Below are 26,396 nucleotides of genomic sequence, written 5' to 3'. Positions count from 1 at the left end.
CTCCTGCCTCCAGCTTCCTGCCCTGTGTGAGTTCCTGTCCTGACTTCCTTCAGTGATGAACAAGTGATGTGGAAGTGTGAAGCAGAATAAACCCTTTCCTTCCCAAGTTACTTTGGTCATGGTGTTTCATCACAGCAACAGCAACCGTAACTAAGACACCAAGGCTGGCTTTAAACTTGCAAGCCCTCTGCCTAAATTTCATGAGCATCTGGGATTACAAATATACACCACCACGCCCAGCTCTGATGCCTTTGAATAGTTTTCTAACTCCTTTGGTATGGTTTCTTGAATCAAATAAATAATGTGGAGGCCGAAATGTGGCCTCCACTCTGTGTAAACCTGCTTCAAAGTTAGACGTAATTGAAAATTTTCATGGATGTAGTGGGTGCATACTTGTAAGCCTAGACAGAACAAGATCAGTTCAATGTTCACCCTCAGCTACTTATGGCTAGCCTGAGCTACATGAGACCGAAGTCTTGAAAATGAGAGCAGGAGGGAGGGAGAGAAGAGAGGAGAGGAGAGGAGAGGAGAGGAGAGGAGAGGAGAGGAGAGGAGAGGAGAAGAGAGGAGAGGAGAGGAGAAACTCTAGTGTGTAGTTCTAAACTGCCTTAATGTCTGGGGCTGTGCTGTGGGTAGTCTGGCTCACGCTTTGGGGGCTGTGGGTCTGCCTTTTAGCAGGGTACACATGCCCCATGGCTAGGACTGAGGAAGGCCAATCCCTGCTAAGGGCAGAACACTGCACCTTAGGCCTCATCAGAACTGCAGATCATGAGAGAGGCAACATCTGGACACAGGCATCCTTAGGTGCCTCCCGTTCGGTAAGGCCACAGAGATCCATGGCCTGCCAGTCAGGAGATTCAGAAGCTGGAGGCCCCGGAGAGCGAATCTCGCTGGCAACCTCACCTAGGAGGGAGGATACACAGGACTTTGGGGAGGGGTCCTTTGGGGACAACCCCTGCTCTCATTCATTCCAATGGTTCCCCAGAGCCTACAGTCCCGGGATAATCACTCCCATCAGCCTCAATCCCACAGCCTGTTTCTTCTCCTCCTTTATCACCTCTCCTCCAGCTGCCACATCTCAGGCTAGGAAGCCTGCCCAAAGCCTCAACCTCAGGTGCGTGCTGGTTTGCCCTTACAAGCTGCTTGACAAAAGATTCTTCTGAATTAAGCAGAGTTTTTTTGTTTTTTGTTTTTGTTTAATGGGGAAAGGACTGAGGATCCAGGAAGCAGTATATCCTAGAAGTTAAGTTCAAACTCTGACTCTGGTACTTACTTGCTTTCCTGGCTTTGGGTGGCTTACTTTTTTTTTTTTTTTTTTTTTTTTTTTTTTTTTTTTTTTTTTAGGTAGGTCTCCATTTCTTTATTTGCAGAGACCGAGAAATAATGATGTATGTGGCATAAAAATGATGCCTCTTAGACACTAAACAATTAGTAAATATTGTGATTAGGTATAGCATTCTTGAGTTTCCCTTTTCCTTCTGCCTGGGAAGAATCGGGTACCAGGTTCCTAGGAAGTAGCTCCCCAGTGTAGGGATCTTGCAGTTCTAGGCCCCGTGATACCTTGGGGACTCTGTAGAGAGGAGGCAGGGCCTCCTGTCTGGATGGCTGCCAGCTCTCCCCAAAGGGAAGGGCCTATTTAGTGGGTCACCAAGGGCAAAGAAAGCCTGTGTCTTTAGAGTTTGAAGGGTAAACCAGCACTTAAAATGCTTGTCTGGGAAAGGAGCCAGGCATCTGAGCCCTGCAGCCTCTGCCTGGGGGTCTGTTTGGGGGAAGTCGTTCCTCTGTGGTCCTATTTCACTAAACTGGCCCAGCTCTTGTGTACGGACATGTACACACACGTCAATGCACCTTCAGCGCATGCATCTGTGCTGGAAACTGGAGAGCGCGCTGGTGCAGATGTGCACTGATCCGTGGGAACACACACGGCACCCTGCACACTCCAAGTTTGTATCAGGACCCTCAACCTCACCCAAGTCCTAGGCATTGTGCTGTGTGCCACACAACTCACTGTGCCCGTATCTGCAATGTGCTATGCATTTGATGTCTTTACCAGTCAGCCTGAGGTCACAGTTTATAATGCTGGCTCCCCACGGAAACATCTGGAGCTCTTGACTCAGGCCTCCCGCACCAAACCATACCCAACAGCAGGACCCCAGTGGATAAGCCTCAGGCAACCATGCAGTTCCACAGGGAGTCGCTGATCATCGTCACAAAGACGCGAGTTCTTGGGGCCCGCATCCCGAGTCACAGGAGTGGCAGCACCATGAGACAGACACACAGAGAGAGACTGCCAGCCAGAAATTAGAAGGCTCTGCGGAGAAACCGCCCACTCCCATGGCCCCGAAATGTATCATTGAGATGTCTAAAATAGATTTCAGGGTGGCCCAGGCCAAGCCATGGCCCCAGCCGAGCTCTGCTTGCCTTGCTGAGGTTTGGCTAGAATGGAGCCGAAGGACTGTATATCAACACAAGATGTACAGCGGCATTGAGAGCAAGAGCCGGAAGCCTGCAGGACATCCACGGTCCCTGCCTGCCCTACCCACTGTAGCACCAGGCTAGGCAGAGGAGTGGGGGCACCCAGCAGGTCCTGGTAACTCTCCCCCAGTGGGGTCTTCCCACCTCTTCAATCTGCATCTCACAATCCAGAGGTCTAAAATCTGGCATGGGCCCAGCTCTATTCCGGCCTCCACCTCTGTCGGGAAGATGTAGAGTTCCTGGGATGTCCTCCCAGTCTGGTATTTGCTGGTCAGAAGGAGGCAGAGGCTTGACTTCATGGGACAAAGTGGAACTGAACCGTGGAGGTTGGGGAGTCCTGCCTACCCGGCTTGCAGAATCAGCAGTATCTGGGGAAGGTATCTGCCGTGGTGGCAGGAATTCGGTGGGCTCCTGTTGGAGGCCACCTTCCCAATCAGGACAGTGAGTTGAGTCTGGTGCCCTGGCCCTTTCTGTGCAAGAGAGGGAAGGCTGCAGGCTCCCCCTGGACATCAAATACATCTGGGTAATCCAACGGGGTGTGGGGGGAGGTCAGCCAGAGCAAATGAGAAACAGGTGGCGTCCATTTCCCCTCTGCTGGCTGGCTAGCACAGGGACTCTGTGAAGGGAGGAAAGGCTGGGTCGGGAACAGCGTCTCTGGGACCAGAGATCTGTAGCCAGGTGCGGTGGGTCCGGCGGATCCTCAGCAGGGAGTCATTTTAAGATGTGACCGTTATGAGGAGGGAGGAATGTGATCAGGTGGGAGATGAGCTTTATCAGGCCTGGGAACCAGGCGGATCTAGGTCAGACGCCTTCCCCCACGATGTCTTATTTAAAAGAAAAAAAGACACATGCGAGAAAGATGAAAAGGCAGGGCAAAGGGAAAATAACGAGACGCAGCTCAAACAGGCATCTAACCTCGGTGGAAGGCAGGCTACCTTCAGCTGTAAGAATCCAAAGAGCAAATGTGGACCGCGGTAGAAATTCTCAGAAGATGGACTCTCGGTTTAATAGAAAGATAGAAATTTTAAAAAAAAAAAATCCTTCCAACAATGAATGCTTTCCAGGAAAATAAGGTAGTGAGCCCTCTGTTACCAGGAGCATGTAAACAGAACACCCACCTGCCTCTGGTGCCACAAAGGGATTAATTTCAGCGTTCAGTGGGTGGCTCATCTAGACAATTACCACTCTTTGGTTCTCTGAAATCCCAGGGAAGGCTGAGCACTGTGCAGAGAGGAGGAGATTTTGCTCCTGCCTGTCCGTGGGGACACTGCAGTTGGGGTGCAGAACTGTAGCTGTGCACCCTGGGGACTCCCTCTGCTGTTCCATCCCTCAAGTCCCAGGAAGCCCCCTGCATCATCAACCCCTGGGTCAGAGCATTGCAGGGGAAGGAAAGACGGAGGACAGCCGGGGAGGAGGAGCTGCTGGGCAGCTTGGAACAGAGGGCAGGTAGAGGCTGCTGACAACCCCAAAGTAGCTTGGGCACAGGACAGACAGGTAAAACAAGAAGAAAGTATCAGAAAATATCTGCCAGCGTCCTAGACGGCTTAGTCCTGCTTCATTTAAGACTAGAGATGCTTGGAGTCTGGGCTTGGAGTCAGTCATGGGAAAGAATATCATCCTGGACATGATTTGGGGGAACCAGAGCAGCTCTGGGCACTTCTGCCCCCTTGAACCTCCTCCCCAAGGTAGAGAGCCTACCCCTAAGTCCTTCTCATCCAGATCTTCCTCTCTGAGACACAGAACCCAGGTTGTCTTATGAGGAGACCAGCTTCAGTCTCAGCGATCAGGACAAGGTAATGGCCAGAGCAGAGGAACAGGACCTCCCGTCCATCCTTTGGTGGAGACCCAAGCCTAGACTTGGATGAAAACATCCCAAATGTGACAGAGAACGAAATGGTCTTCTCAGTGGAAGGCAGGAGGCCCTGAGGCCCAAGGTCCGGTGTCAACTCCTATTCCACATGAGCATGTTCACTGGCTGGCCCTGCATGCTGCCACAAGCCCTGGACCTGCAATTCCCAAAGTCCCCTCTAGCCCAAATGCCACTTTTTAGGGAATGGCAGAAGGAAGGGTTGTCCACACTCTCCCCAGGCCTCATAGAGCTCCTGGAATCACCACATGCCTTTGAGTGGAGCGTCTGGTACTGGGTGAGTTTGAGCACAAGCATGCGTGCACATGCGCGCGCGCGCGCGCACACACACACACACACACCTGCCTGCTGGGTAAGCTTGCACACACACACCTGCCTACTGGGTGAGCTTGCATACACAGGTAACACACACACACACACACACACACACACACGCTGCTGGGTGAGCTTACACACACACACACCTGCCTGCTGGGTAAATTTGCACACCCCACACACCCCTGCCTACTGGGTGAGCTTGCGCACACACACACACACACACACACACACACACACACACACACCTGCCTGCTGGGTGATCTTGCACACACATGTAACATACACACACACACCTGCTGGGTGAGCTTACATGCACACACACACCTGTCTGCTCTGGGCAGTGGTTATGGAGTCACATCTCCACTCCCCACCAGGGTACCAAAGAAAGAAGTACGTGTGAAAACAGGTCATCCCACAGCACTCAAAACAAATCCATGAAGCAACCCTTTCCCAGCCCTCCTCCCCAAAGCCCAGGGGCCTTAGAAATGGATAGCTTCCTGTCTTTCTTCCTCAATTCTATTTGGTCTGTGCTTCTGAGGGCAGAGAACTGTTGTCATGGAAACCCCTCCTTGGATGCCAGACACCTTCTGTGAAAAAACAGGAGTAGGAACTCAAGATCCTGGGTTCTTTCAGACCCTGACCTCGGACCATCTTAATTGTTTTACTCTGTCCATTCTTCCCTGGAGAGCTGAATGGCGGGGGACAGCTGAATGTTTGGGGAGGCAACAGACTGACTTTGCTTGAATCTTTAGACGGAGGGCTGATGAGCTGAAGTGTGGTTTGGGATATAACTGTCATTTTAACTTCTCTATGTTAATATAAGTGCTCTCTAATCCACCCGGGATGTTTACAGGGTCTAATCACTGTCCCACCCTGATAGGATGAGCCATGGGAGGGGCCTCTGCACTCATATTTGGGGAAACTGAGCCCCAGGGGAGGAACCAGAACTTAGGACTCTTGGACAAGGATTTGGGAATATTAGTTTCTGCTTTGCCCCAGAGCTGGCCTGGTGGACTTGCTCCAGAGCCAAAGCTATCTCATATGGACGATCAAGTTAGGGCACTGGAACTGGCCTATTTCCCCTGGGGCTCCCCCTCAGCCTTCTAAGTTTCCAGGGCTCTCCAGGGGGACCCTGGTTACTTGGCAGCTTTCAGGTTAGGGAAGGGACAGGGAGGCTGTTTAGATCATCTGGGCCCCAGCTGAGTTTTGGGGAAAGGATGATCAGATTTCAGTTCTTCCCCTTTATTCTAGAAAGATTCTTATTTGGGACTGCCTGCCCCACCTCCCTGCCATTTGCTTGGGAATTTGGGACTGAGATGGTGCTAGGGAATGATTATAAGCTGGTACTGGACCTCATGGGCCAGAGCAAAAACTCCATGACTTTAGCCGTGGGGAGACATCACAGCAGGATTCTCTCCAGAGGCCACTCTGCCCCACACCACGTTCCTCCGACACAGGGCACACGTGTACAGGCCCTGGGATGCCAGTCAGTTCTACTATCCCCCTTACTCCTGGATAGTGTGCCCTCTACCTCATGTTCACACAGGGAAAAGGCTTTGCCTAGTCTCCAAATGCCTCCCCATCATCTGATGCCAGAGTGTATCCTGGGGCCTGATGCCACCCTGTCTTGATCTCTCAGCTGGAGGAAGTACAGTAACCTCTGCAGACTTCCCACCTCTCTCCTCCATCTGAGAGTGAAGTGCCTTAGCCTCCGCGAGGCCTGCTCCGAAAACTGCTCTCCGGGCCCAGGACCTTCCTCAGAGCCCTCCACACCGGTGGGCCCCTCCTCCTCCTGGGTCCCCCATGGAAGAGCTGTAACTGAGGATGCAGGAGGAAATGCATTCTTCAGCTCAGGAGACAGGCCCTAGCACTGTGGCCCAGCATCTGCCCAGCTAGAAAGGGGGGAGCACCCTTGTCACCCTATAATTGTTGCGTGGTCTTGTGGAAGTGCGCTCGGGGAAATGACAGCTGAGCAGGAAGGACTAAGGCCCCTTGGCTCGGCTCCTTTGCCCCTCCTGCCCCGAGCCAGCTCTAGGACCAGCTGCCAGAGTGCGTGTGGTGACCCATCTTGAGAAGCAACTAAGAGGCCTTTGATGGGCAGTGTGGGAAATGCCTTGATTACGAAGGGCTTAGCTAACCCACCCCAAACAGAGGAAGCTCTGACCTTGAAAATGGGGCTGTGCCCTCTACCTGTCCGGGCCACACTCATCTTCCCCTGCCCAAAGCACATGAAGGCCCTTTCTCCCTCAGTCCTCTCATTCTCTCAGGCTGTGTTCAATACAAGATAGCCTCGAGTCTCAGTCACAGTCCCATGACCACCTTCTTCAGAGAGGCCTCCCTCCTCAGTCCCTCTCTAGAACAGCCTCCCCCACCCCCCCCGGTGCCTAGCGTTTTGTTTTCCTTATCATCTGTCTAAGCCCATTGAATGGCAAGCTCCTTGAGGGGAGGGCCTCTGATAGCAGGCAACAGGGTGGCACTTCCGCCTGGCACTTCTGCATACTCCATCCCATCCCCCCTTTTCACTGTCCATCGAATTTGGGGGGGGGCAGCTTTCTAAACGGACAAGGCTGCTTCCCTTCCTGTGCCCAGTTCCCTGACTGCCTCTGCAAAAGCCATCCGTGTCAGAGGCGGAATCCTCGTTCACCAGACTCTGTCTGTCAGAGGCGGAATCCTCGTTCACCAGACCCTCGCCACACCACAGGCAGGGATGTCTCAGGAAGACTGCAGCAGTCTGAACAGGTTTCCTTCAGTATTCTCCAGGGGCCTTGGGCGAGCACCCGCTCCTACCTCCATCCATCCATCCGGTCACTTGGACCGCTACCCTCCTCTCGGCCCCGCCCCTTCACACGCTCACGACACGCCCCTTCCCAGCCCCCAGCAGAGCTGGTCCGGGCCTGCAAGGTACCCAAGAAGATGGGGTCCCTGGGCTCCGGCGCCTGAGGATCCACATCCCATCCACTGCAACAAGTCCGTGCACCCGAGGTGGCTCGCGGCCGACCTCCCGCAGCCCCTGTATTGCCGGTGTAAGCTTCCGAGGCACTGAAGCCTCCTCGTCAGGCACATCCTCCATGCATCCCTGTTTGAGGACAGGCTCTACAGAAAGAAAGCACGGTTCCCGGGCTGGCTCCGGGTTTTTTGCTCGGACTGTTCAGGCTTGGAGAACAATGGAGCAGCTCTCCAGCTTCCTCCATCGAGGAAGCTTTGTTCCTCCCTTGCCGCCAGCTTGGCTTTCATTAGCCAAAGGGCAAAGGCTTCTCGGGAGTCTCCGCGCAAAAGCCCAGACCTTTCCTAAAACACTTAGGGGATGGGGGGGGGGGGTTGCTTGGGTTGAGGAAAAGGACGCCTCCAGATGCGCGCAGCTGGCTGCCCGCCCGCCTCCCTGGCCCCAGACACTTCTTGTTGCCAGGTCCCCCACACCCGGGAAATCCGATTCAAGCTCCCACCCGGGGTCCACAGAGGAAGTGGAGCCTCAGCTCTGCTCTAAAGACCAACTGGCCCTCACATCTGCTCTCCCTACATCTGGCTCTAGATCTGGGCTCTTACCAATGCTCTCCTGGCAATTTTGGATGCTGTGTTATCCGCCGCAGACCACTCCTCAGCTAGTGTCTCTACCAACCTCACCGTGGTTTGCCATATTAGGACTCCGGACTTCAAAATTCAGGGGAGCTAATGGTTTCTGAGGACCTAAGTCCCCGCGCCCCCATTGTCCACCCTCACCTCCGACAGGCCACAGCAGAGCCCAGGCTACCACCAGCGACATCTTTAAGACATGCATTAGCCAGACACAGCTGGAGGTAGGCCAGCTCTGCACATCTGGGCAGTAATGCCCCTCCTAACCTGGCCGGTGATGATATAAGGGGAAAGGGAGGAAGCTTCGCTTTCCCCACCTCTCCCTGCAGCCGGCCAGGAGAAAACCAGGGGCGGGGTGGGGCGGGGCGGCAGACTTACCCAGCATCTGGCTGAAGAGCAGCTGCTCCAGGTCGCCCAGCACGGTTACCACGAGCTCGGGGTCCACCTTGAGGAAGGCCCGCTCCTCCTGGCCCTTGGCTGAGGGCACAGTCCCTGAGCCCTTTTGCGCCTTAGCCTTGCTGGAAAGCAGCTCGTCATCCGATTTGCCATCGTCGCTCACCGCTGCCTCAGGCGCCTTACTGAGAGGCTTGACCTCCGCATAGGGTCCGCGAGGAATCCGACTGGGTTTGCCTAGGCTGGGCGCTAGCGGAGCCAGTGGGGTCTTGGCGCCGCCGCTCGCGGGGGCTCCTTTGGGCTGAAAGAGCGAGTGCTCTGATTTGGACAGTGTCTTGGACATTAGAGGAGCCTCGCGGCCCTTGGGCCCCAATTTGCCCAAACCTTTGGGTGCCTTGGCCATATCATCGCTCCACTCAGGCTCATACAGCTGCAGCTTTTTCTCGGAGTCCGTGAGAAACGAGAGGTTGGTGAGTGACTTCTGTTTGCGCAGGTTGGAGGCCGGCGGCCCACCGGGGACACGGCTGTCCACGCTGCCGGACTTGAAGACCTTCAGCTCTGCTGCGCTGGCCTTGGCCATACTGCCACCGCCGACCGCCGCCTTGGCGCGCTTGGGCAGCATGCCTCTGCCGTCCGCCGCCGCCGCCTTTCTGCTGGCTCCCCGAGGCTCGTCCGCGCCCTCGTCGCCGCCGCTGCCGCTGCCGCCGCTCAGCTCCACCTCGGGCTGCACGCTCTTGACGCTGCTGCCCAGCATTCTGCCTGCCAGGAGCGCATGGACGATCCGCGCGTCTGCAGGCACGGGGCGGGGGAAGGAGGCGGGAGCGCCGGGAGAGGAGGGGGCGGAGTGGGGAGGGGGGAGACGGAAGAAACCGCGGAGGAAGGGGAGAGGAAGGGGAGGGAGCAAGGGGGCGAGCAGAGGGCGAAAGGGAAAGAGATGCGGGGAAGGAAGCCCGGGAAGAGGAAAAGGCAAGGAAATAGCGGGAGATGGGGCGGGGTCGAAGGAAAAGGGGCGGGGCGGGGAGAATATAAATTAAAAAATTTAAATCAGTCAAAGGAAGGATGGAAGCCCGGAGGCTCCATCGACGCGGGGACGTGCTGCGATGCTGGGATCTCGTCTAAGTCTCCGGCGGCCGATCTGTGCTGAGGGCCGCACACTCCCGGGCAGCGCCCTCACTACACTCCTCCTTCCAGCTCGCGGAGAGGCTGCGGGCTGCAGCTCCCAGCGAAGAAGGGGAGGGGGAAGGCGGGGAGCAAACAGGAGGAGGGGTGGAGTGAGCGCAAGGGGAGGGAGGTAGGGGAGAGAGTGTGTCTATTTCTGGCTCGGGAGGGGGAGGTGTCTGTGAGCTGAGCCCTGGGGGCACAGAAAGAATCCCACCCGTTTTTCTCCTTGCTTGCTGCAGAGAGGTGGGGTATATGGTTTCCTGCTGCATCCGGGAAAATGTATCCGTGGAGGAGATTTAGGGGCTCAGGTAAAGGTATTGAGAATGGGTATCTGTGGACATAGGAGAGAGAGTTGCCCGGTGGGGTCTGGGTAGAAACTGGCAGAGCCCGCCCGAGGGAAGTTCCCACAAACCACCTTCGGTTTCCCCCTAGGAAAACTCTCTTCAGTCCCTCTAGGGTAGTTTGCCCTCATAAGCCCATAAGGTAAGGGGCACAGTACAGGAGGGCAGGGTGGTTTAGACAGGGCTCAGGGTTGACAGGGAAGGGGGGGCTGCTGGGATGTAAAAGGAAGGGGCTAACCCTTGGGAGTAGGAGTCTGAGTCCCCATTCCACTTGATCACATGACCTTGTCAAAGTCATTGCAGCTTTCTTGCTGTCTGTCGCTCCTACAGTGGTTATAATACAGCTTCATAGGCAAAGGGGCTTTGAAACCTAAGGACTCCAAAGAGACGTGGCATCGTCCCTCTGCCGAGCTGCAGAACCAATGAAAAAGATCCTGGATATGTTGGTCCCATCAGCATAGGAGCTCTCCAAGTGCCCCACTAGCCCAGGGCAGGTGTTGATGGTTAAAGGTCTCTGAGGTCTAAATGCTGCACACCAGGTGCTGACCAGAGCCCAGGATGCTCTAACTTCCTCGGTCCCAGTTGAGAGTCTATAAACCTTTCTAGGACAGGGACTAGAGCAGAGAGGCCGTGTCGAGCACAGCTCTGAGAATGGGAGTTATTGGGCAGAGAGCTGTTTGGCAAGAGCTGTGGACTTTCAGCTGGCCTCAGAGATCCAAAGAGAGATGGAGAGTCTGGCCTCAAGGGACTCAATGTCTGGCAGGGAATACAAGGCAGACAACCCAAGACTTGGGGAAATAACTTTGTCCCTGTGAAAATGAAGTGTCGAGCACATTTATCTCAGGGAGGCAGGCATGGGTATGTGTTCTCCTCGCAGGAATGACAAGAGGTACTGCCTCGGGAAGAGACTGGCCAGGAAGTCAGTGCTCAGAGGCCCTGAGTCCAGATCTTAGGAAACACAGAGGTGGAGCCAAGACTGTGAGTCCATGGAGGAAACAAGCAATTTGAAGCTGGTCAAAGGAATATTGAGTAGTATCCTGCTAGAACATGACCAGGCATAGAGAGGCTGGCCATAGGACACACAGATCCTCATGCTTCTATCTGAAAAAAGCTCCTAGTTCAAGCAAGAGTAAGAGCATCTCTGATCCCACAGACTGCTTGTAACAGTGTCACAAACAACTAGAGCTTGAGATCCTCCTGCCTCAGCCCCCCTGAGTGCTGGGGTTATAGACAAACCATCGTTTTTAAAGTCCTCATTCTTATCCACCTGTCATCTTGTAATTTAGTCGAGATTTCCCTGATTCAATCCGGTGGAAATGTTGCTTTCTCTAAAATTACAATTTAGAAACCAAAGGATACCTGTGGGCTGATTTACCAAGTTCTTGGTTGTTGTTGATAGTTTTCCCCCTGCATGTAAACTCATCTCTGCCTTAGCTAACGAAATTGGCTAATTACCATCCTGACTGAACAACCCTAGGTCCATCCACCCACGTCTACTGCTGCAGCCAAAACGCCTGGCTTAACCTGAGCCCTCGTCTCTGGTGTCCATATCTGTAGTAAAACCTTCAGCAGTTTATGAAACCCTAGTCCATGATCTGTCTGTCCACCTGCATTTCCTTTGCTCCGGATGCCTACTGCCCCTGGGACCTGACCTTCCTTCCGCCATGGTTGTCTCACTCCCTTATTCGATTCCACGTGTTAGCTTAGTTCTTCCTCTTCTCTGTATCCTCTTTGTTCCTCTGCAGCTTCTCTCATGGGATATCATATTCCCCAAATCTCAAGTCCCTTTTCTCCCTCCAATAAACAGCCTCCCTCCAATAAAAAGAAATTCTGCTTCTCGTTAGAAGAAGACAGAGCAGATAAAGGAAAGATCACTCCTCAGACTTTTGGCTGAAATCAAGTTGGTATCTGTTCGTATCAGAAGAGAGGCACCGCCCCTTCCTGCCGTCTAAGTCTGGATCCCTCTCCCTCCCACTCACCTCCCAGCACATCACCTGTCAGTTTCTGAGATGTAAAATACTATCTATGCACAATGTCATGAATTAACTCACTGCCAGTCCTCCTCCTGTCTTGAAAGGGTCTTGCCATGGCCGGGTGGTGGTCTCTTTAAACACTATCTTGGCATCTTGGAATACTCCAAGGCTCTCTAATACCACCTCTACCTCCATCTCGCCCTTTTTATTCTTTTCACATCCCCTGAAGTTTCCCAACCATTCTCTCCTGGAGTGCAAATGCTCTGCTGCCGTGGCAACAGCCATTCTGGCATCCGTCGATAAAGCCGATATGTACAGAGCCTTTCCTACAGCGATTCCTCAAAAGAGGGGGTTCTGCCATGTCATACTATCCCCAAGATCAACCCTGAGCCCCTCCTACTCAGTCATTTCCCCCCTTTGCTACCCTGCAAAAAACGCCAGGGCTCAAGTGTTCATTGCATTGGGACCAACGATCATTAATGGGCTGGGCAGACGGAGGAGGGTGCTGCTGATGTCAGTAACCTTATGTGAGGACTGCTTCCCGTCAGTTCCTGGGGAGGTGGGAAAAGAGGCTGGTTTGGATGCATCTGTATCTTCTTCAGTCCCTCGGTCTCTTAAAACAAGCTCGATACTCCATTTCTGCCAGTTTCTGTAGTGGAAATGGGCTATGTAATTTGACCATATCTGTTGACTATTATCTTGAAGCAATTTGAGGAATGAAGATGTAGGCCTAGGGCCAGGGACAGGCATGCTGTGGGACTTGCATTCTCACACCCCTGTGACTAGAAATGCTGTAACCCAGGGTGAGGGGGTGATGGTCTGGGGCTCTGCCAGTTGGGCTAATGTTAGTGGAGCTGGAGGGAAGAGAGAAGAAGGTAGACACGTGAGCTAGACTGGTCCTGCCCTGATGACCTTGAAAGGTGACCTTGGACAAAGGGAGTGTGAGGGAGACAGGAGTGGGCAGAGGAATCCACACTTTGCTCCCCACCCAGCACAGGACAGAGTTCGGGGACAGGTGGTACTTGTTTCTGTGCCCACAGTCAGGATCCGGAGATCAAGGACTGGAAACGCAACCACGTGACTGCAAGCCTAGCCTATCCATCCAGGGCTAGGGCTGGGGGTGCCGTCAACCCAAAGAGTGACAAGCTCTTTCTTTAAGGCTTTCTGGGCTCATCCTCCTGTGAAGTGCCTGTTTGTCACTTCCCAGAAAGATTTGGACAACCCCTGTCTCTGTAAAATCTATTATTGATCCTCACTTCCTTCTACCAGGTCATTTCTCTATGTCACTCGGTCCCTCATTGGGGATGACAGAATGTGGGCAAGGCCAGGCTAGAGGCTGTGGAAATAGCTGATGTTTAAACACCAAGTCTCTAGAAAGCCCGTCCCCAATGCTCACGCTGGTTCGGGTCAGCTGGGCTAGCTGCTGGGGAATTTTCGGATCACAAAACTAAAAACTCTTGTCCTTGTGGAGTGTATGTTCAAATGGGCAAGACAGCAAATTAGCCAGAGATACCAGCCACTTAAAAGCACTAAGGAGGGGCCAGCAAGATAGTTCAGTGGGTAAGCGCACCTGCCCCTAAGCCTCATGACCCGGGTTCCATTCCCAGCATTCACGTGACAGAACTGACTCCTGAAAGTTATCCTCTGGGCTCCCACACACAAAATCAATATAAAAAATGCTAAGGAGAAAAAAAAAAGGGAAATAAGAAATTCCTGATGTGTTGCAAAGACAGCAAGGGAGATAAGAGCTGGGCCAGGAAAGGAAGGAACGCTGCAGAAAGAGAGCGAGAGGTGTGCTGGGAGGCGGGGCATGGGGGCCTTCGAGGTCTTCATATAGGGACTTGTCATGCAGAATAGCACTGCAGGCCAGGGAGAGACCTGGCTTCCCCTTGGAAAAGATCACTTTGAGTCTTATGTGGAGGCAAATTGTTGGGGTCATTGGCTGAAGTGGTGAATCCAGCTGAAAGATGGTGGTGGGGATGGCAGTCATGAGAAGTGGTCAGCCATGGCACACTTTGGAGCCATTAGAATTTGCTCTTTGGCTAGATGTGGGTGTGTAGGAGAGAGAGTGATCAAGGATATTTCCCCAAGGTTTTTGGCCAGTACAACTCTTGGATAGGAATCTCTGTCTCTCTGTCTCTCTCAGTTATTTTTTTTTTTTTTTTGTCCTGGAACTTGATTTGTAGACCAGGCTGGCCTCAAACTCAGAGATCCTCCTGTCTCTCTCTGCGGTCCCCGCCCCTCAGTGTGCTGGGATTGTTAAGACAGGCTCTCACCAGGCTAGCCTTGAACTTATTGTCCTCATGCCTTAGTCTTTTCTGAACGCTGAAATTACCCGCGTGCCATCAAACCCGGCTCTCCTCAACCCCTGGTGAAGGAGAATGCTTCTCCTTTATGGATGGCACCCCAGCTCTCCCCACAGCTCACTCCGGCCTCTGTAAGGATTTCCTCACATCTGTAGCCATCATTCATCACGCGTTTATTTGTGTTTCTCAAGAATCCATTTTTTTGGTTGAACTTGTCCTCAAAGGCCATCAAAGTCCTGTGCGCACAGTGGGCTCTCAGGGATAGTTGGTGAATGACGACTAACGAAATGAATGAATGCGTGACTCAGAACAGATGTGTGGGGCCTGTAAACAGGGGTGACCTCTCAGTACCCTGTGGTGAGAGACAGCACAGCTGGAGTGTGGAGTGGAAGCCAGGCCTCTGGGATGGCGGCCCAGCCACATCTTTTCTCACTTCTCTGTAGCCTTAGGACAGGAGGCTCTGTCCTTGTCCCCTTCTCAGGAAAAGCCATATCTTCGGGGAATGACCTTGGGATATCTAGCTGTGAGACTACCTCATGCCCCCAAACTTCTGCTGCGTTCAGAGGTATGGGGGAGATTTCCTGCCCTTCTGAGAGAAAGGAGCAAGCGTGTCCGAGATATTCTCACAGCCCAGCCTGTCTGGCACACGCATTAGTACTAAACAAGGACTAGAGTTCACCATTTACTCCTGTGTGGACAAGAAAATTCAATAATGGACACAGTGATGTCACACAACGCCCCAGCATGCTTATACCTCCAGGAAGTCCTCCTAGATTGGTCTGCTGCCTGCCTACTAGACAAAATGAGGCTTGGCAAGCTGAAAGCAGGTAATAGAACCAGGGTTCTAGACCTCAGCCAACCCCCACTCTGCCCCTGCCCCAATCCCAAGAGGACAGAAATGTGGATCAACCCTAAGCTGCAGCACACATTCCTTAGAACTCCGGGCATGGCCTTCCCCTCCTCTGAGCTCTGACAGGGCAGGGATGGTACAGAAAGGAGCAGGGAGGCCTGGAGAAGAAGACCAAATCATTTCCGGTCACACGAGGAGACAGGATCTGAAGCCAGCTAGACATCTCCTTGAGTCTAGGGAGGCATTGACCCTCTTCCAGGGGTCTGTAGAACCTGAGGTAACAGGGGTTGAGGGCTGTTCAAGAGAGCCTGCTCCAGATCTGGTGTGTAAGGGCAGAGGACAGGCCCCTCCTCCAGCCACAGGCTCCTCAGGATCCCCACGGCTAGAATGTCTGGGGCCAGCAGAGTCTAGCTCAGGGCTGGGCTGCTGTTCGTGTTCTTGCCGGGTGTTCTGGACCCCACGCCTGAGCATGGGACCTTTCTTCCTGGTGGCTCGTTCTCAGAGGGCTGTCCTGGAGGTGGGAAGCATGGGCTCAGTATCTGCAGGCATTAGCTACAGCTCTGTGATCTGCAGGAAGAGGATCTCTAACGTGGTGGTCTGGGTGGCCTTGCAGGTAAGGACCCCCCACCCTCTGGGGCCTGGCTGCCACACAGGCCTGTGCTGACCAGTACACAAGCCCTTCACAGCTCTGGCATCACCTCCTGGCCCCTTCGCTTTCCTCCTTGTCTCTGTCCAGGTCTAACCCACCCCTGCACCTCCGCTCTGCCTGGCCTTTCTTTATATGTGTTCAGGTCCAATACCTCTTGCAAGGCCTCCTTGCTCAGTCTTCTTTGACCGCCCCACACAACTTTGTGCCTTTCCTGCCCGCTGACTGTAGTCAAGGGCTACGGAGTCAGAGTCTGCTTACTTGCATCCCGGGGCTGGACCCTCTGCCACCACTGATTTGAAAGCCTCCTACGTAAGACAGACGGTGATGACGTATGTACTGAGGCTTGCTGAACTGAGGACAGGTGATCCCACAGGAACCGGGTACCAGGGGCCCTCTTACACACATTATGTACCTTATTTCATAAACCCTATGAGTCAGGGAGTACCACTGTCTTCATTTTATGGAGAAAGAAACTTGCCCAAGACCATACTGGGGGTACCCAAGATAATTAGACTTTGAATGTCGGTCAGTTGGGATCCTACCACCTTCCACAACGTCCTTCAGCCACTGTAGCTGTAGCTGGAGAGCTGCTTCATGCTGCATACTGTTCCAAGAAGCATGGAGCCTCCTTAACATGAGATCCTGTAACCCTACACTTGCTGCCCCAGAGGTTAAAGTGGATTTAGGCTCACAGTCACGGTTAAGACTGGCCCACTGCATCCAGGGAGAGAAGAGTGCGGGCAGGCGGGAGCTGGGGGGGGGGGGCATTCCGTGGACAGAGGAAGTGACGCACAGTACAGCTAGCCTCTTTCTTGCCTCAGCTTCATGAATTCTGTCCTTCTCAATTCCAGTGACCCTAACAGCCTCCACAAGCTTGAGATTGGGGTTTACCCTAATCTCACATCTTGGAGGTCCTGGGTTCTCTTCTGGACTTGCTACATGGCATTAGATGCCTGTTTTCTCTGCACCTCCACTGGTCCTGTAAATTAGGTGGGTGAGAGGGTATGGAATCTCCCCTTCCCCTGCTCTTAGGACTTCCAGCAGGAAAAAGCAGGAAGAAATACCTAATCTAGGGCACTCTTTCTGAAATTGTACCAGTGAAAACCACATCCCCTTGCTTCTCTGGTCAACACGAAGTCCAGATGTTTCCACGTGTATATTATGTGCCCTATATATTACTGTGGCAACTGTCCCATACACACAGATACGATGGTTCTTGCACACTGAGCCTCAGATGAGCTCTGTATCGCCCAGATTACACGGTCCATAGACTAAGACCAGCCTAGATTGGTTGTCGTGGCAACTATGGGCATGAGATAGGAAACTTCAGGCAAGCAAAGGGAGAGGAGAGTGGAGAGAGAGAGTAGAGAGAGAGAGAGAGAGAGAAGAGAGAGAGAGAGAGAGAGAGAGAGACTACATATTCACTATGAACCAGCAAACTACTTGCATGACCATGTATCCTTTTTTTATGGTCTAACCCAGAGTCAAAGCAGACACATGCCGTGTCTCACACTGCTGAATCACAAGGTTACATGGGACCTCTGAGATAGTCTTATACAACATTTTCCCTCAGGAAATAACTGACCTATTTGTAATAAGCCCTATTGCTTCACTGAGGGCCAAGTAAACCCCCACACAGAGTGAAAACACAAGGCCCACAGCTGAGGCTGTCTTGCCAACCCAACTGATGACATCCTACCACAGAAATAACTTTGTGATCTGTATCCACAGACCAGATTTAGGAGGTCAGTAGACCGAGTCACCAAATATCGGCCACATGCCCAGATGTTGGCCATTTGTCTCTGAGACATAACGTCCATCAGTTTCATAAGGAAGTTCCGGAGCTTCAAACAGTTAAAGATAACTGTATGAATAAAAAAAAACCGCAACCCACCTTAAGACGTGGCCCAGAGACACCTGAGCAAGCACCGTCCCAAGAGAAGACACTCTCACTCTGTGGCTGCTCTCACTGGCCCACTGACACCTCCGAGCTTTATTAGAGTTTTTGTTAGGTTTCTCAATAAGACACAGCATTCAACAGAGGGATTCATATTTCAATTATTTTTAACCGGTATCACTGGCAATTACTTGGCACAGGAAAATAGCTCTGCAAACCCTAGAAATAGTCCTCGGTGCATGGGCGGGGCTTTCAGAGCCGAGATGAGAACTTCACCTTCTCGGAGTCCTGTTTTATCCCCGGGTAGCCTGCTGCTTCCTCCTGCCTCCACATGAACCCAGCCTCTACAGCAGGAAGGATGCAGTGAGCTCACAGCATCCTGCTCCGGGCTGGACCTGTTTAGTGTGGCGTCTCAGGCTCCACATTCCCTGCTCCAGCTTCCACGGAGGCTGAGTTCTTCTGGAAGTTCCCTTAGCTCTTTGATCCCCCATTTACACTGCAGAAAACCCTCTTTTTGTATCAGTGAAATCTTTAGAATAAAGTACAGCCTGGTGTGGTGGCTTGTGTCTTTTAATTCCAACACTTGGGAGGCAGAGGCAGGCAGGTCTCTTGTGAGTTCCAGGACAGCCTGGTCTATCTACACAGCAAGTTCCAGGCTAGTCAGTGCTACGTATTGAGACCCTGTCTCAAAACAAAAACAAACAAACAAACAAAAAACCAAAAAAAAAAAAAAAACCCAGAAGGTATAGTCAGCTATTTCTTGACTTTTTCCTGTTCCCGGGGCTTTGCCTGCTCTGCGATGAGAGACATGGAACTCACTGGTCCTACCTTAGTTTCCCCTGAAGTCTGGGACTCCTGCCCCTCAGGGTGACACACAGGATGGAAAACAGTGCCTACTGTCCGTGACTCCTGTGTCTGTTGCCTCACTCTTCAAGTGCTTGTCCTGGAGCGCCTTCTGTGTAAGTCTACTAAGTAGCCCTGAGGGGCAGAGCCAGGAGCTCTAATCCTCTTGCCAAAGGGGCCATGTGGGATGTGAGAGGATCTGTTGCAGCTTCTGTGAGGTACTGAGACAAGCACAGCTTTGACTCCTTGGGACAAAGCACCTGCAGGTCTTTACCTACGTTGGGATTTCCAGAAAGATCACAGTACAGAATACTAAGGAGGCTGCGCAGACTTTGCTGGGCAAGACAGAGGCCTGTCTGGGGAGATTCCTAAGAATCAGGCCATCTCTTATGCTCAGGCCTTCCCCATGGTTCACTGGCCCATAATAGTTAAACAAGGGACTGGGGTTTCTAGAAAAGAAAGCTGAAGCAGTTGTCTACAGTTAGAGAGCGAATCTCCCTACAGCCATCAGGATGAAGCCAAGTCCAAGGGAGACAGGATCCGGGGATGAGGACAGGGGTGTGTAGTGGGTAGCCATTCCAGCTTTGATCTGGAAGTTCCAACCCTCATGGAGGCTTCGGAAACTGTCACGCCTACAAGGTGGGGCCAAGAGAGGACCCTGAAGACCCGAGATCCAGATGCACCAGCTCTCTTGGTTCCTGGACCCTGGACGCTGGAGGTAAACAGAGCAGAGTTCTCCAGAGAACACCGCCAGTCTATGCCACACCTTTCCTAGACTCTGTAAACTATCCATTCACTTGTAAGTTACCCCACAAAATAAACCTCCCTTTTAACTATGTGGAGTGGCCTTAATAATTTCACCAATCGGGTGTCACTCCCAGGGAAAGCACAGAGGTGGGCGGCTATCAACTAGCTCATCTATTCGCTACTCATCTTCCCAGCAGCAAGGACTCCAGACAGAGGGGCATGGCCCTAGACTGCTTGAGGTGTCGTCAACTTGACCAAAAGTTAGATTCACCTGGGAGACGGGCCTCTGGACACACCCACGGGGTATGAGCAGACCCATCTTCGTTGTGGGTGGGACTGATTCTTGGGCAGGAGATCCTGGACTGTATAGGTAGCTAGAAGGGAGGGCCGAGTACAAGTGTGTATGCATTCACTGCTCTCCGGGAACGGCTCCCGCTCCGCTATGGCTCAACTTCTCCGCCATGATGGGCTGTAACCTGGAACTGTGTGGCACTACTGCTGCTTGTCATTTCAGGGGAGTCATGAGGCTGGAGTTCTGCCTCTCATCTCTGGGACAGGACACACACAAGCCAGAGCTGAAGCATCTCCAGGATGCTCTGTGGACCCTGTACTGCTGAGTGCTGAACAGCCCTCAACTGCATCGTGAACCCCACAGGGACGGAAGCTTTTGCCTATTTTGGTCAAACTTCTAAAATGCACCTGGCACATAGTAAGTGTTTAATGAAAAGGTTGATGTTGACTATGACGTCCTTCTGGGGTTGGGTAGGCAGAGGCCTTGGTTTTCTTAGTGGGGAGAAACCAGGGAAACTAGGCATTCTCAACGCTACGTGTCGTATTTGGAAAACTCAAAGTGTCAAACACTGTGTAGGGCCCCTCACACACCTCTAGCAGGGGGGATGTGGGGAGGGCCTGGCCCAGGGCAACAATGGGAAAGGGGACTTCAGGCTGCCCCGCCTCTGCAGTTCTTGATTATTTGCTAAAATTGTTCCTACTGGGTTCAATTTACTCTGGAGATAAATCTCATTGCCAGCCAAATGCTGTCAGGAGGAGTCACTCAGTCTTCTCGCTCCCCGCTCCCCCTCCAAGGCAGCGGAATCCAGATCCTTCTCTTTCTATTTCAGTCCCCTCTGGCAGGATACCTCGGATGACCTCCCTTCTCTAGCCTCTTCATGTTGGCCATCTCACTGCTTCTCCCTCAGGCACTGCCCCCTCTCTGGACTCCACATGTCGTCTTCTTCTTCCCTAAGGTCATATGGCTAAGGGTATGCCCACCAAAGACTGCCTGAGTTCAAATCCTGAATGGACCAAGTTGGGCGAATCATTTAACTGCTCTGTACTACAGTTTTCCCATCTGTAAGGAGGGGTGATGAGGACAGCCTTTTGCTTGATAACAAACAATACCGGACACGTATTAAATAATTAGTATGCGTCAGGCTCTCTCCTATGTATTTTTCCTATATTGAAGCACTTAATTCCCACAAACCTCTAGGGGAAGGTTTATTTATTTGTTCATTCATTTATTTAATACTATTTTTTAAAAAAAATATGGTCTCACATAGCCCCTGCTGGTCTTGAACTCATGCTGGAGGCAAGGATGACCTTGAACTCCCGATCTTCCTGCCTGGACCACCAAAGCCCTGAAATTACAAGTGTGAAGCCACCATGTCCAGCTGCAACCAAGTCATTTATTACCCCCAGTTACAACCAAAGTAACAGAGGCTCAGAGAGATTGTCTTTGCCGAGCAACCAGAGAGCGGGGAGCCGAGGGGCCAGCTGTGGAGCCAGGCTCCAGCTCTCATGCAGTTGTTGGAAGGATTAAATATGCTTACAGCAATGCCTGGTTTACAGAAAGCCACAATAAGTGGCAGCTGCTGCTACAAGTGTTATGCCCTCCCACCCCAACTCCTGGGAAGCCTATTGGTCCCAGATGGCCGTGGGGTTTATGTGAAAAGGGTCTTCTGAGCTCTGCCCACACTGCAGCCTCCTCTGCCCCATTAGGGACACAGCCCCGGAGCACACCGACTATCATCCACTCTGTACTTGCTCTATTTTCTGGTCAATTGTCTGCATGTCTCTTTCCACGGATGGCTGGGACATCAGGCTTATCCTGGCCCGGAAGTCCCCAGAGGACAGGGAACACAGCGGTGTGAACTCAGCATGAAATGACATGGGTCTGGAGTGACAGCGGTGCCATGTGTCATCCTGGGGCCTGCCAGGATGGAAGGAGATGGCAACAAGGTGCTGGGGCTCATGATCCCATTTTCTTCCCTGCCACTTGGGGTGGGGGGGTCTACGGCAACTGGGCTGAGCTTGGACGGTGTGCAGTCACCACAGTGAGTCCTGGCGGCAGACAGAAAGGCCAGGGGATGAGAGAAGGGCGTGTGACCTACAGACAAGCAGGGTCGGAATCCTGGCACGGCCTGGAGCTGCGGGTCTTCAGACAGGTGTCAGAGCCTCCTCTCAGGGCCTCGGGTGTTTCCTTTCCAACAAGGGTGAGGCCAGTGTTGAAGAGCCACACTGTGTTCACAACGGACTTTGTGTAAGAAGCACCTAGTGTGTGCTTACACATAGTGGGCTTTAATAAATGGTGGCCATCTTTATCGTTTTGGATTTGGGGAATTGGGAGGCACTGGCTGGTTTCAGTCCATCTGCTGACTCGCCATCAATCGCTGAGCATTAGGGTGATCCCTCCTCAGAGAAAATGAGGCCAGGGTCCAGGAACTAAAGGTCTGTTGGAGCTTTCACTCACTGTGTTCTTGGGTGTTTGCTCTCGCCTCTGTGCTGCAGCAATGAGCTCAGAACACTCTCTTCACGCTCTCCCAGAGGGCACAGCGCTCCTACTTCACTCTTGCCCCAGACTAAGTCACATCAGATAGACCACTCTTCTTAGAATGAGCACCCCTATACCCCAATCCACAGTGGACTTGTGGCTTTAAGACAGAGTCTGCTCATCAAGGGAAAAGACACTGACGACAAGTAAAACCTCCCAGCAGGAGGCCAACTGCGTAGCCCCCTCCTGGTCTATTTTTGTTTTTTAATCAACCCTCATATGAGAAGGAGGCAGAGCAGAGTCTCTGGCTGGTTCCCCAATGACACGTGTTTCTATGAGAGAGAAGCTCCCTTCAGTGTGTGTCCACTTAGCACTCATTCAAACACGCCACAAAGTGGAAGTAATTGAGGAATCCATGTAAACCTCAAGGCGACCCTTTCTGGTCCTGGACACAGCCTCACACATGTGGGCATGTGGCAGAGTCAAGCCCTGCTTTCCTTGCCTGTTCAAATTAAGATCTGCTGATGGCCTTGCAGAGAGAGCCAGTGCTGAGTGTGAGCAGACGGGCCCAAAGCCAAGTTGTCCCTGGAAGAGCCAGGTGGACCCTGGGATAGTCAGGGAAGGCAAACAAGCGCCTGTGGACTGGAGGCTTACACGCTTGCCCCCAGGGCAAAAGCAGAAGGAACAGCTGGCTGTGGACAGTCTTTGGCACATATGAAGGCCATCCCCAACACCCCAGCATGGTGGCAAGACATTATGGGGAAAATTTCTTCCCGCTATATGAAGATTATCAAGAGTGCCCGCTTGGACTCTATTCCAGGCAGAGTGGTAGAAGGGCAGAGAGAACTCCTTGGCATTCTCCTTCTCTACCCCTCCTAGGACCCTGCACCTCCCCCATGCTTATGAGAAGAGCAGGGCAAGACTGGTGGCTTCTGCTCAGCTGGGAAGGGAAACCCTGGTTCACAGGGGAGGCAGGAGCAACAGACTGCTCACTCCGGATTCCTTGCTCATCAAACACAGTGAATCCACCAACAGGCAGGGGCGATATCTGAGCTTAAAGAAAAGTCCCCTATCTCCCACATATTGGTATTAAAATAATATGATCAATAACCAGGAAATAGCTTGGAGGTGGTGATGCACGTCTTTAATCCCAGCGTTCAGGAGACAGAGGTAGAGGAACTCTGTGAGTTCGAGGCCAGCCTGGTCTACAGAGTGAGATCCAGGGTAGTCAGGACTACACAGAGAAACCCTGTCTCAATAAACCCCCCCTCACAAGAAAAAGAAAAGAAGGAAGGAAGAAGGAAGGAAGGAAGGAAGGAAGGAGGAAGACGAAGACGAAGACGAAGAAGAAGAAGAAGAAGAAGAAGAAGAACAACAACAACAACAACTGGAAGAGGAAGTGGCAATGAGCTCATGTCCCACATGTCCCTGCTGCAGCATGTTTTACGCATGATGCATGCCTGATACAGCCAGTCAACTGCTTTGTCAACAGGTATGGGCAGGACACTGGGGGGCGGGGACTTCAGGGACACCACCAGATGCTCTGAAAGAGTTTGCAGAGTGAACCCCTACACTGTGTGCTCCTTGACAGCAGATCAAAGTCCCCCTCCTCCTGGGCAATGCCAGCCGTGTTTGTGTGGCATGAGCAAATGCTGCTGGGGACTTGCTGACTGAGTGGCGCACACACAGTGAGTGACTCACGACATGTCCAGAGTGAGTTCAGAAGTAAAAGGGCAAAGCCGAGCGGAAACTTTGTGGTCTCCTCCCTTTTTCTCTACTCCATCTTCTCCAAGCTCAGTAAAGCACTGGGTCCCTCACAGAGAAGGCATATCCTAAATCTCTCCTCATCTAACCCATCAAAGACGCCGCAGTGGATCCTCAGCAAAGATGTGTCTGTCACCATGACAACCAGTGAGGACCACAACACAGGCAGCATCGTGAACCTTGATCCCCCTCCCCTAGGTATCTTGGGGGAGGCTGGTGCTGCCCATTGTTCTGTGTGAAGCCCACCTTTAGAGTTCAAGGCCTTTTGCCTACCTACCCACACACCGATCCCCTAGCCTGGGATCTAGAGGACATGTTCAGATCTGACTGGTGAGGGTGGTCTTCAAGCTAACAAGTCAAAGGGCTTCCTAGGGTCAGCCTGCAGCAGGCATGAAAAGCAAAAGTCCTCTTCCCAGCTCAGGGGGTCACAATTAGTAAGGAGCGCTTGGCTAGGTGGATGGAGATCATTAGCCTAACAATGTGGCACACACATAAGGAAGCCATTACGCTAACAAAAACTGCAAATGTAAAAATAGAGCTGCACATAGTTTCCTGGTTACCACATTCTATTCTGATGCTTTGTCAGTGCCTGTGAAATTCAGTTTACTTCTGTCCCCTGCCCTGCTCCGCTTCCACTGCGTGCGTATTTGTTGTGGGAGGAGACGGTTATCCTTTAAATGCCCAGGCCCTGCCCCAAGACCATTCTGTGCAAGGCCCTGCTGTATGAAGTGAGTGTGGCGGTTCTGCGATCTCTCTAAGATCACACTGCTGTGGAGCTCTCTAGAGACGGCTCCAAAGGGCCAGTTCACCTTCCCACCTGCCCAGCAGGGAACAGAGAGGACACAGTGGCATGCTATCACTGCCCAATGAAGTCAAGGCCTGGCTGGGAGCTAATCTCACATTTTTGCCCAGTGGAGCAGAGCACAGAGATGAAGCTCTAAGACGACCTTCTGGACAGGCTTGAGTCTTCTAAAAGCAAGTTCGTGATGGACCGGCAATGTCAGTGGTACAGCATTGGTCTGGCATGCACTGGCCCCTAGGTTTAATCCTCAGTACCACAAACAACATCAAGTTTATTGTTTTGCTGGAGCCGATTTCCTCTGGCCCAGGAAACTGACAGAGAGAACTTGTTTCCTGCGATGTGCTGTCACGTGCAGTTTGGCGCACACGTTGCTGAATCCTGCGGTTTATTTTTATTTTTTAATATTGCCAGGAAATCAATCAACACAGAAACCTACATGCTATGGGGGATTTTAGAACCTGACTCTCGGGGGTCCTAGCCAGTGGGTCACAAGGCACCTGGTTATTCGTTCATCGTGCACTCATCCAGGGACACTGAACACCCGAGGGTGCACTTGGAAGAGTCATATTACTGAATTTGAATTCAAGGGTCTTCTCGGTCAGTCTCGGGGCTTTGTGTTTGTTAGCAGTGGATGTGCTGTGGGTGACACCGTGATTACAGGGTGACACAGGGAAGGACACATGGATGACTTGAGTGAAGCAGGTATCAGGCAGCCCGGCAGGTGGCTATGGACCGCCACCCAGGCTCCCAGCTCCTTCATGTTGGACCTGGGCTTTACCACGACCTGGCTGTCACTCTCCCAGCCTGTCACCTTTCTATTGTGGCCTCCCTGTGACATACACAGAGATGCTCACAATCTGAGCCCTGGACCAACGTGACGTTGACCCCTCCCTCACGGCCACCTTCCTAGCCTGACCCTGAAGCACTCTGGACTTGACAGCTTTTACCCTGAGTGGAGTCAAGCATGGAGGAAACTGTCAGAGCAGTTCACAGGTTAGCATCTCACTGTCAAGAGACAGACTGCAGGGCCAGGGAGATGTGGCTCAGCAGGTGAAGGCACTTTGTTATCAGGGCTGATGACCTGAGATCAGTCCCAGAACCCATATGATAGAAGGAGAGAGCCGGTTCTCACAAGCTGTCCTCTGACCTCCACATGTGCCCTGACACCTGCACGCGCACGCACACACACACACACACACACACACACACACACACACACACCTCTAATTTTTGAAAAATTTAGGGCTGGCTTGGTGGCTAACCTAGTCTACATAGTCCAGCCAGGGCTACATAGTAGGACCATGCCTCAAAAAATGAACTTATTTTAAAAAAGAGATAGACCCAAGATGGATGTGGTGGCACCGTCTATAATCCCATCACTGGAGAATATAACAGGTTTGAGACTGGCTTGGACTCTTTAGTGAGGCCCTGCCACAAAACAACAGAAAAGAACGGGGTCCCTAGGCCCAGGCCACATCCATCCCTCGGAGATAAGGAGAGTCCAGACGGTGGCTTCCGTGTAGAAAGTCTTCCCCAGAGTACTTACCCATGCAGGAGAAGCTTTCCTCAGTCCTGCTAGCGGGGCTGGTGTATCCATCAAGGGCCCAGCTTTCCTGAGGAATGGGGCCAGGCTCCTGGTCTGTCTGCAGCCTGTGGGGCCAAGAAGGAAA

The 26,396-nt window shown here is 52.5% G+C and overlaps 1 protein-coding gene and 1 long non-coding RNA gene across 3 annotated transcripts in view; one reads left to right on the top strand and one right to left on the bottom strand.

Annotated features, from left to right (window-relative positions):
• Positions 1–26,396, bottom strand: part of Nav1 (neuron navigator 1) — a 255,490-nt gene that overhangs the window by 147,817 nt on the left and 81,277 nt on the right. The window contains 2 exon segments of the mRNA XM_028876650.2: positions 8,609–9,412; positions 26,273–26,376. Of these exon segments, the coding sequence (XP_028732483.1) occupies positions 8,609–9,412; positions 26,273–26,376 (908 nt within the window).
• LOC114698129 lies at positions 19,327–20,920 on the top strand. 2 transcript variants are annotated; one of them, XR_005093024.1, is made up of 4 exons: positions 19,327–19,442; positions 19,585–19,693; positions 19,905–20,099; positions 20,512–20,920. It is a non-coding gene; the product is annotated as an uncharacterized LOC114698129 (long non-coding RNA). The 2 variants fall into 2 exon arrangements; XR_003735300.2 differs by lacking the exon at positions 19,327–19,442 and having other exon boundaries at positions 19,453–19,693; positions 20,512–20,919.

The sequence above is a fragment of the Peromyscus leucopus genome, chromosome 15 (genome assembly GCF_004664715.2).
Source record: "Peromyscus leucopus breed LL Stock chromosome 15, UCI_PerLeu_2.1, whole genome shotgun sequence".
Lineage (NCBI taxonomy): Eukaryota > Metazoa > Chordata > Mammalia > Rodentia > Cricetidae > Peromyscus > Peromyscus leucopus.
Note: the sequence above shows the minus strand (reverse complement) of the source record. Positions and strands in the feature narration are given on the sequence as shown.